This window comes from Gymnodraco acuticeps, unplaced genomic scaffold (assembly GCF_902827175.1).
Source record: "Gymnodraco acuticeps unplaced genomic scaffold, fGymAcu1.1, whole genome shotgun sequence".
Classification (NCBI taxonomy): Eukaryota; Metazoa; Chordata; class Actinopteri; order Perciformes; family Bathydraconidae; genus Gymnodraco; species Gymnodraco acuticeps.
The window spans coordinates 5197951-5208155 of NW_022990501.1; the positions used below are offsets into that span (position 1 = coordinate 5197951).

The 10205-nt window shown below is 40.2% G+C and overlaps 2 protein-coding genes across 2 annotated transcripts in view; one reads left to right on the top strand and one right to left on the bottom strand.

Moving 5' to 3' along the window:
- On the top strand, window positions 1-7258 carry ska2 (spindle and kinetochore associated complex subunit 2). Its single transcript, XM_034226677.1, has 7 exons — window positions 1-114; window positions 1767-1859; window positions 2258-2434; window positions 3181-3246; window positions 3829-3871; window positions 4406-4532; window positions 6235-7258. Exons 1-7 carry the CDS (start codon window positions 46-48, stop codon window positions 6359-6361), a joined length of 702 nt encoding a protein of 233 aa, XP_034082568.1. The 5' UTR covers window positions 1-45; the 3' UTR covers window positions 6362-7258.
- Window positions 7249-10205, bottom strand: part of LOC117552913 (YTH domain-containing protein 1-like) — a 4930-nt gene continuing 1973 nt past the window's right edge. The window contains exons 4-7 of the mRNA XM_034226595.1: window positions 8302-8415; window positions 8090-8183; window positions 7867-7956; window positions 7249-7354 (exon numbers count right to left, since the gene is read on the bottom strand). Of these exons, the coding sequence (XP_034082486.1) occupies window positions 7303-7354; window positions 7867-7956; window positions 8090-8183; window positions 8302-8415 (350 nt within the window). The 3' untranslated portion in view covers window positions 7249-7302. The remainder of the gene's footprint in view (window positions 7355-7866; window positions 7957-8089; window positions 8184-8301; window positions 8416-10205) is intronic.

Below are 10205 nucleotides of genomic sequence, written 5' to 3' on the forward strand. Positions count from 1 at the left end.
AGCAGAGCCGTCCAATCAGCGGCCTCCATTCATGACAGCTGGCCAATGACAGAGCCCACCTCAGGCTGGAAACTATTCAACATGGAGACCACAGTTGATAAACTAGAGGCGATGGTAAGCTCAGTGTAAAACTATTATATTTTCCCTTGTATTCATCTTGTGAAATTGCTTTTAATCCTTGTTAACGATCTCAGAGACGTTTAGCAGCTCGTTATATCCGAGGAGTTATTACTCCTCCCACAGTAAGAGCAGGCGGGTCATGATTTTCTCTTTGTATTAAAAAACAATTCAAACACATTTGCGCCATTCAGCTGCCTGTCTAAGTGCAGTACATTTCACAACCTTGTTTATTAAAGCCTCCATTTCACTAGCTAACTGTTGCCGTTATTGCGTCGGGCGTAAGCCAAAAAAGATGCTTTGTGAAATCGTTTCCCAGCTCTGCTGTTTTCAACATGTAATAACATGGCCACCATTAAAGCAGCGGTCAGTGAACACAACTGGCCGCAGACAGACTGAAACAGGGCGCGTTCAGGTACACTCATTTCACTACAGCTTATACATATAATATGTATTTCATGTTTCTACGATAATACTTGTAAGCAGTGGTGAAATGTTACTAAGTACATCTACTCATGCTGTACTTAAATAAAAAAATGTAGGTACTTTACTTCAGTATTTTCACACTATGCTACTTCATTATTTTACTACACTAGGTAGGCAAATACTGTACTTTCTACTCGATTACATTTATTTTACAGATTTTAATTAATAAAAAATTAAAATCAGTTTATTCATGATCATTTATTATTATTTAAGTTGTTAAGCTACACAATAGTATATAAAGTAATTCAAATAAACCCCTCTTTAATTAAACAATTACAAATATGACAAGTATTCTTACTTTTGGTACTATATTCTGTTACTAATACTATTTTTACTTTTACTTAAGTACATTTTAGATGTAGGAGTGTTTTTTCACTGTATTTCTACTTTTACTTACTAGTAAATAATCTGAGTACTCCGTCCACCTCTGCTTGTAAGTTACTCCTTTTCAATGACTCTGGGACTTGGTGTTTGGTTGAGGTTGTAGGGGTCTGTTTGGGTCTCTCACATATATGACACACTCACAACTCACTGAGGGTAATCTTCTGTCTGTCCAGTGCCTCTTTTACTGTACGGCTGCTGGCCCTGCTAGAAAAGCAGTGCAACATTAGAAGGGCTCCGGCCAGAAATGGTTGCAAGCGAGGGAGCGTTCTACACACTTGAGCTGTTGGCAGGTGCTCTGACTTCATTGCACTACTGTATCAGACAGCTAGCAGTGCAATAGTATTGTCAAAGCATCTGAAAACTGCAGAGAGCAGCTGCACCATAACATTTACATTTCTACTTCAGGCAATTGCATTAAGGTTTCAAACAGCATAACGTGGTTAGTATCATGTGTTTTTGCCAAAGATCTTATTGGTTGCAATATTCCAAAATCCATTGTTAAAACATATTGCTTTTAGTGGAGAGAGCCTTTGATGCTAACTTGACCGGGTTGGCCTACGTTATAGTCATCACTACACAACTCTATGGCTTTTGTTGGTCCTATCACCTTTACTTTAAAGCTCCACTGACCCTGAATGCACCATCCTTATCAGATTTTAAATTCTCTGTGGCTCTTTTTAATATATCTAGAAAAACCCAGGCCTACTTCTGATCAGAAAGGCAGGGTGAACGTGTGTACAGCATGTAGTACCAAAACATAAAGCTGAGTGTCTTTGCAGTTCCTGAAGTCGGAGGCAGACCTGGAGTACATTGAGAAGCGTCTGAAGCTGGACTTCATCAACAACGCTTCAGAGAATGGATGTGCTGCTAAGGTAATGGAATAACAGCAGCCATTTCTTCTAACTTTTTTACACAACTCGAGATAGGTCTGCAGGACATCAAACTGTCAACTACTGAAGTTCAAATACTATATTTCAACATGTAACTACACTGTTTACGCAATGTCATTGTACAACCTCCAATATAAACACAGTTCATTGAGGAATGGCATTATGTTTTTTAGTTCTGTAAGTCGAGCTCTATCTGACTCTTCCAAAGATGAATAACAACTTTTTAACTGTTTAATCATACCTGTGTATAATGATGTACCTTACATAGCATCAGTGTATTTTTACTTCAAATTCAGTTCAGACCTTCAAACTTTTTCTGACAGTATACATGAGAAACCATACACAAGATGTGTGTATCTATCTGCACTGTGTTCCTGCAGGAGAACCCGGCGGTGATGCTGGAGAACCTGAGGGCCATCAAGGCCAAACACACAGCGCTGAGCTCGCAGGTGAAGGAGATCACAGCGGCTCAGAAAGAATCCATGGACTCCATCAGAAACAACCTGAGCACGGCCATGGAGCTGGTCCAACACTTCCAGCAGACCACTGATGATCTGGTACCACACTGTGTACTTACACTGTATACAGAGTGTTTCATATTAAGCCTTTGTGAATGTCACAGTGGACGATGTTCTTTTACTTTTTGGACATGCTTCCCGTCATCTGGCCTGTTTTGCAAAAGCCATTTGCGAGCCAGCAGATTCATGTTATACAAAGTCATGCGAGTCACAAATGGCAGATGCATTTGCTAAACGTGAGACAAAATAGACTCATCCTGCAGTTTGCATCTAAAGAGTTTCAAATTGTAAAACCAATGCAGTTTAATTTATAATAGTAGCTTTGTAATGTTTGAATTAAGGGGTTATGACATTTCATTAAAGGAGGCCTTGTACATTTTTGGCTTTCAAATATATGTTTTTGGCTCGTTTTAACAGACTGACAAAGCCAGCAACAGATACTGTTTTTTTAATGTGATCTCGAAAAACAAATATTGCATAGTGTGAAAAAATCCCCCCCGACTGCAACCTACCAATACCTGCTTTCTCCTTATTCTTGGAGGGGCGGAGCTAAGACATCTTGGTCTGCATATGATCCATCAACCAGCAAACCTTCAACACATACTTTAAAAGATTGATCTGGAACTCCTCTTACCCAAGCTTATTATCCTTAAAATGTACATATGATCATATCAAATAAAACATTCAATGAGTGTGTGTGTGTGTGTGTGTGTGTGTGTGTGTGTGTGTGTGTGTGTGTGTGTGTGTGTGTGTGGTGTGTGTGTGTGTGTGTCACCATGCTGCAGGTTGATCCAGCGACAGAGTCAGAGCAGGAGTCAGCAGAGCTGCTGGGTGTCAGTGAGCCCACAGAGGTAAGACATGATGAATAACCTCTGCATTAGAACACACCAGCTACAGATGTGATGATTGTTCCGTCTCGCGCTCCGCAGGTCAAATATTAATATCGACACATGTACTTGGGACCTCCACCCCACTGCCACTTTACCCCAGCTGGTAGAGCAACACAACTTCATACCATTCATTTGTTTGCATCTCACATATGTATCTATTATTACAATAAGCAGTATTTCATTTGACATTCTGACTATAGCTCATCTTATTCTATTTGTATATTTCACTTGTCTTGTTTATATTTCTGTTGCATTGTTGGAGGAGCCTGGGACTTAAGTTGCTCCCTGCCATAACTACACTGTAACTGTTCATATAACAATCAAGCACAAGACCACCTGCTTTGTATTCGTGTGCAATGACGTCCACAATCCAGTGGAGCGACTGCAGCCCTTCCCAGAACCGCTGTATTCATGCCATTGATTAACATGAATGTGAATCAGCTGTGTGCTGTCCTCCCTTTAACACATCGTGAGACTCTTCTTCACACACATCTCATCTTCCCCTGGCCATTGTCACACTAAAGATGTCTGCTTTTCTCTCAGACGCCTCCTGCTGCAGCAGCCTCTGAACCCCCGCAGCCACCGAGTGAGTCCCCCACTCTCTGACACTGTCCGTCCAGCGTTCAGTCCAGCCTGAACTGTTGAATAGGATGCTCAGAAATGTTGCACAGGCGGTCCTGTTCCCCTCAGGAGGAGCTGCTAAAGTGTTGGTGATCCTACGACTTTAAAAAATATAGCATTCTGACTGTAATCTCAGAACTCAAAACATGTTCCACGTGGCCCTAATCCTCTTCCCTACATGACCTCTTTGGTCTCTTTTCTTTTGGTTTGTGCAACAGTCCCTGATATACAACACTTAACAATCAGAGCAACCCGTCTAAAGAAGGGTATACTGTATATTGTTAACGTCTGTAGGACACAATGACATGTTTATCTTGTGTGGGTAGTGTCATGGAACCCAGACTCAATCAGTGTTACACGTGGTCAGTAGAGTCAGTGTCTAGTACACCAGCTGTTGGATGGTTTTATAACCCACTTCCTGTCACCACTACTTGGTTTAGGATGTCACTTGGTATGAGTGGGAAGTCAAACTGTGGCTGATATCTGTGTGTGTCCACAGGCTGTGAGAATGAGGATCTGAGTGAAGCCATGTTTGAGTCGCTCCCTCTCAGCGTCCGCGCCAACATCAAGCTCTCCGACCTCAACACCTTCTACCAGCAGCTGCAGCAGCACAGCAGCACTGACAGGTCGAGACACTACACCGACTCTTTTCTATTTTCAGCACAATAGCATCTTAATATCTACGTGGGTAGCATTTGAATGATGCCTTTGTATGAAGATGTATGTTGGCAAGACTAATGTTTCAGAGTAGTACAGGAATGAGTCCTGACTCTGGAAATGAGTTAGCATTTGACCACTTTCAGTTCTCACGTCTTTAAGTTTTTTTTGAACATGTTTTTGGAAGGGATGGGAACGATTAATCGAATATTTGAAATTATTCATGTATTCGAATATGAGTTATGAATATTTTTATAAAAAAAAAATTTTTTTGGGAGTGATGGAGTTGATTACATATTATCAAATTGAATAATTAAATATATATATATATATATATATATATATATACGACCGTGCCATAGCTAAATGTGTTAGGTCTAAAGGTGTGTTTTGCTCCGCTCACCGGTCCCTCACAGCGGGCAGAGCTGCAGGTGCTGATCTCTCTCTCTCTCGCGTCCGGTTATACTTCACTCGTGTTTATGTCCAAATCCATCAGTTCTAGCCAATGATATGGCTGCTGCCCCTCCCTACACGCAGATCACGCAGACGCTAACCTCATCTTAGGCCCAAATGAGCTCCGCAGCCGTTGCGAGGTTCCGGCGCTAACAGTTCATGAGCGTGCTCCCCCGCCCCCTGTCAACACTCGCGACACATGAGTGGCCAGCCTAAACAACAATAAGCGCTGCTTGGCAACCGTGTGTGGCGGCAAAGTACAAAGACATTTTGACAGGAGAGATTTAGTTTTGCCGGTATTCAACATATTTTACCAGTCATAGTCCGGTAATTATTTACACTCTAAGAAGAGTCCTACACAACAGACATGGCGTCAAAAAGGATGTGGAAATATTTCGACCAGGTTAGTGAGTGCGGTGTAGAGGTCAAATTAAACTTATACATACATGCTATACCTTGCTATACCCGCAACCTCCGTTCCAGCTGAGAGGGTCTTCTCTACAGCTGGCCTGATAGTGAATCGCCTCCGCACATTTTTTTTTTATAGGATATGTACATTTCGGTTAACCGTTTTTTGGGGGGTCGAATATTCGAATATACATTTGCTTTCAAATTCCCATCCCTAGTTTTTGGTTAGATGTCTGAACTAAGGTCTTTAGTTAAGGTTCAGGTTATTCATTGGTGGATTTAGGTTGCAGATAAAGACAAGGTGTCCACCCTGACGCACATTCTAAAAACAACAGACGCACCTCTAATAAAGGTATACCCTGCTCCATCACATCTCAAATAATGATAACAAACATGGGCCTTTGACACACAAGCTGAAGGGCATTTCACTTTGTGTTCTCTGACCAAAATGACATCAGAGCAAATACGCCACTGGTGAATGTCTGAAGCTTCTATGTGTCAAAAATACAGCGGTTGCTAACAAGTGGATGTGACTACTAAACGCCGAACATTAGCCGCCTTTAGTTTAGCGGTTGTGATGTGAAGTTATGTGACCGTGATGTAGCTTGTTTATAAGCTATTGTTAACTTTTGTATTCAAAAACAATGATGTAGTGTTAGTATGTGGAGATTATCCTGCTAACATTATGTATCATAAACGTGTGATTGGATAAGATCTTATTTCCTGCAATTTTATGAAATCCAATGGGAAAATCCAACTGAGCCTTAAGTAGAAAACATGTGATCACTGTATATAACCCCCCCCCTGCAGTGCCCCCCTCAGTGTGCAGAAGATGAAGCAGATGAAGATGAAGGTGAGCGATGCCAAGCTGAAGGCCCTGCAGCAGCTCTCTCTGGTGGAGCTGGACAGGAAGGGCCACGTCCGCCTCGTCATGTGAGGCCCCCGGCCCCCAGAGACTGTTGAGTGAGGGGTGGGGGGGTGTCTATGGATTTGCTCCATCTGGAGTAGTAAAGACACTGAGGGCCCCTACATGTTTGTGGGTACATTGGCCGTATTTTCAGCCCTCACGCTGTTTCCTGTTGCAGTTTCAACAGGTTTGAAGCATGATGGGTATTCAGATGCTCAAGCTGCAGCTGGTTTTTATTAAGAGACATCTACAGCTAACACATCACTCAAGAACTTTGTCAAAGGATTTTAAGTCAAGATAAATAGGGTCAATTATTGATAAAACATTCTTATACAGCACAAAGTAAGAAAACAAAACGGCTCTTTTTCAATGGCTCTAACGTTGAAGACGGCAGAATCTTTTTACCTGCTACATACAAACTGATTAGTTTACAGAATTTCTGAACACATTTTTGAAAATGTCAATGAATACAGCTCTGTCTTTAGTACTCGTAACCAACAAGCCAAATGCTCTTGTAAATAACTCAAAGAAACACACCTCAAAGAACACTTCCTTAGTTTGACTGATGAACACTGAGCCTGGTCCTCACACACTCCTCCTGTACTGATCAGAAAAGGTACATTTTGTTTAAGATGTTTGATAAAACACATTTCTTATTCAGTTCTGGAAAAGAAGATTTTGCATTCTTGCACTTTGGATATAAAGTCTATTTCAAATTAAACTGTAAATACGCTTGATAATGGTAATATAACTGCTAATGGTGATAACCTAATTATATTACAGGTGCTGTATATAAGGAAACTGCTGTTTGTGAAATACTTCTTTCCTATTCTTTGACTTGCCGTGTGTATTTTTTAGTCTAGCCCAGGTGTTTCTTAAGCACACTATGTATGAATCTTAATAAAGTTTACCAGTTGGGACATTCTTCAGGTTGTTGAGCTGTGAATGTGTGAATGGTCTCCTACTGGTTCTCATTCATCCTCATCATCATCATCCTCAGCCTGTCCTTCAAACAGCTGAATCCTAAAGAAGGGAGGCACTGCATTAGTTCATGTTTTCTATTGTAGCAGTTTGTTAGACAGATGAACAGCTGCATGCTAACTGAGCGGTCTCTACCTGCACATTCAAAAATAATAAGTATATGAACTGAAATGGAATTAGAAAAAGACTTTTAGTGGCACTGAAACCACGCTCAGCCTGTAGGGCTGCGCGATTTGTGGACAAATAAATGAATTGCAATTATTTGGACCTATAATGCAATTGCGATATGATTGACAATATAAGGGGATTTATTCATTTTGAATGATAATTCTCATTCTCATTAAAAACATATATAACATTTAAGTGGTTTTTTTTCAGTACGAAACAAATATGCATCAGGATATCTTCATCTCTCCATTCATTCAAACTTGTATTTTAACACATATTTACCCTTTGACAAGTATTGTTTCCTCCAGTTTGAATATTACACTATTCCATAATGTGATTTCTTAGATTTACAATAATTGTGCAGCCGGTCTGTACGTGGCACTCACAATTTGGTGACACTTTTACTTGCAACTGGGCTATTTGTGGGGCCCTCCTCTAAATAGCCCTGCAGCACGTCATCTAGTGTTGAATGGGCTCTGAAAAGAGAACACACAAACACACACACTCATGCTGCATTACAAAGACTGGCCCAAAGTCTGAAATCCTGTATTTTTAAGGTCAAAAGTGAAGCAGATGACATGAAGGACAAAACAAGTCTAAAAAACACACCTGTTGGTGTCATCAAAGACGCTGGGACTCTGTGAGCCTGGAGACACCCTGAGCTCTGTCTGATGGGCAGCCACTGGGTCAGCAGCCAGCTCACCTGAACACACACATACATCCAAGACTTTTAGAGTTAGTGGCAGTAAACACACACTGCTGTTCCACTTTGAAGGCCAGACATTGGATTATTTGCTTCATTGTCATGTCTGTTTGCTTACGGATCTTCATCAACACGTTGTCTCCTCCTTCTTCAACATTGCCTGCATTTTCCTTCCTGTCATCAATGTCTTCTTCATCCTCCTCCTCATCCTCTTCCACTTCTGACCCCACAGCTGGGAAACAAAGCCGAATGCATAAAGCTTGTAACATCTGGGCAGTGGTACATAAAATCATACTTGATATTTTGAATACATTTGTACGGAAGAGGATTAGGGCCACATAAAAAAAATGTTTTGTGAGGATTTAAAAAAAAAAAAAAAAAATGTTTGTTCTGAGATAAAGTCAGAATTCTGACTTTATCTCAGAACAAAAAAACATTTATTTTTTTGGGAGAAAAAAGTCAGAATTCTGACTTTAATCTCAGAATTCTGACTTTTTTCTCAGAAATACCGGTAACTGTAGAACCAGCTTCACTGCGATTTACACATTGCAGTAGGCAACAATGGAGGACGTGAGTGCATTTCTGCGCGCCAGAGGGGTCCAAGAGGAAACCATAATAAATCATTATACAACCATCTGCAATGTGTAAATCGCAGTGAAGCTGGTTCTACAGTTACCGGTATTTCTGACTTTTTTCTCCCAAATAAAATGTTTTTTTTTTGTTCTGAGAAAAAAGTCAGAATTCTGACTTTTTTCTCAGAACAAAAAATAATAATATTTTTTTTCAAATCCTCACAATTTTTTTTTTTATGTGGCCCTAATCCTCTTCCGTACATTTTAATTCAAGTTTTTACATGAAACATTTACTTATTTTTTTGTTCTGACTTTAATCTCAGAATTCTGACTTTTCTCTCAGAACAAAAACAAATATATTTTTAACTTTTATTTATTTTGTTTGAGAAAAAAAAATCTTAAAAGGTTTTCACATCCCCCAAATATTTTTTTCATATGGCCCTAATCCTCTTCTGTAAGTTTTGAACTAGTTGTAGATAAATTTATATTTAAGAACTTAAAAAAGATAACAAAGAACACATGTCAACAGATATTTCAAAACAAAGTAAATTGATTATAAGGATCCATTAAAGTTTTTGAAGCCCAAGGTATTTTCAGAAAGCTGTCTGTATATTATATTCATTGTTACTGATGGAGTGCCCCCCCCCTGCACAACATTCACAGGACTGTGTCACAGTCATTTGATTGAATTGATGAGAATAATGAACTCTCACAGCCGGATAGATTAAGCTAGTTCTAATGTGACGTCCTGCTGCTGCTTCACATTAAAAGCATAGAGCTGGTAAACCCCAACGTGGCTTTGACTGTGAAGGAGCCGCAGCCCACTGCGCTGCTATACTTTAATGATACATCACTTTAGATGTTTGCTACTCACCATGGGGTGCTTAGGAAAGTAATACAAGCTATTTGCTTGGGAAGACTTCAGATCAATTATACACTAATTTAATTTATATATTTATTCAAATATTTATTAGTTTCTAATCATTTATTTTATTTATTTACAACCTATGTGTTAATCCAGTAAGCCCAGTAGGTGGCTTTAATGCGCCATCAAATCTGCTCAAATGAATACATGACAGTAAGTAGGAAGCGCTGTATTGTGTTCAAGTGACTTATAAGAAACAGGACAGTATATACTAGGGATGCTCCGATCGATCGGCCGCTGACACTTTTCTCTGTGTGCGGCAAAACAAGCTCGCCAAAATGGCTTCACCGGTCTGGCAGTATTTGAAGGTGTCCGAAAAAGACAGTAAAATAGCGCTATGCAACGTGTGTGAAGCAGAAATCCTGCAGCTCCGCCCGCTGTGACGGACCGGTGAGCGGAGCAACACACACTCAGAGTTAGACCTAACACACTAAGCTGTTTGATCTACCTCTGGAACAAGCTAAACTAGTTATACATGTATTTATTCTTCACTGTCGGGTCACTCATTACTGGATCAGTGAGCTG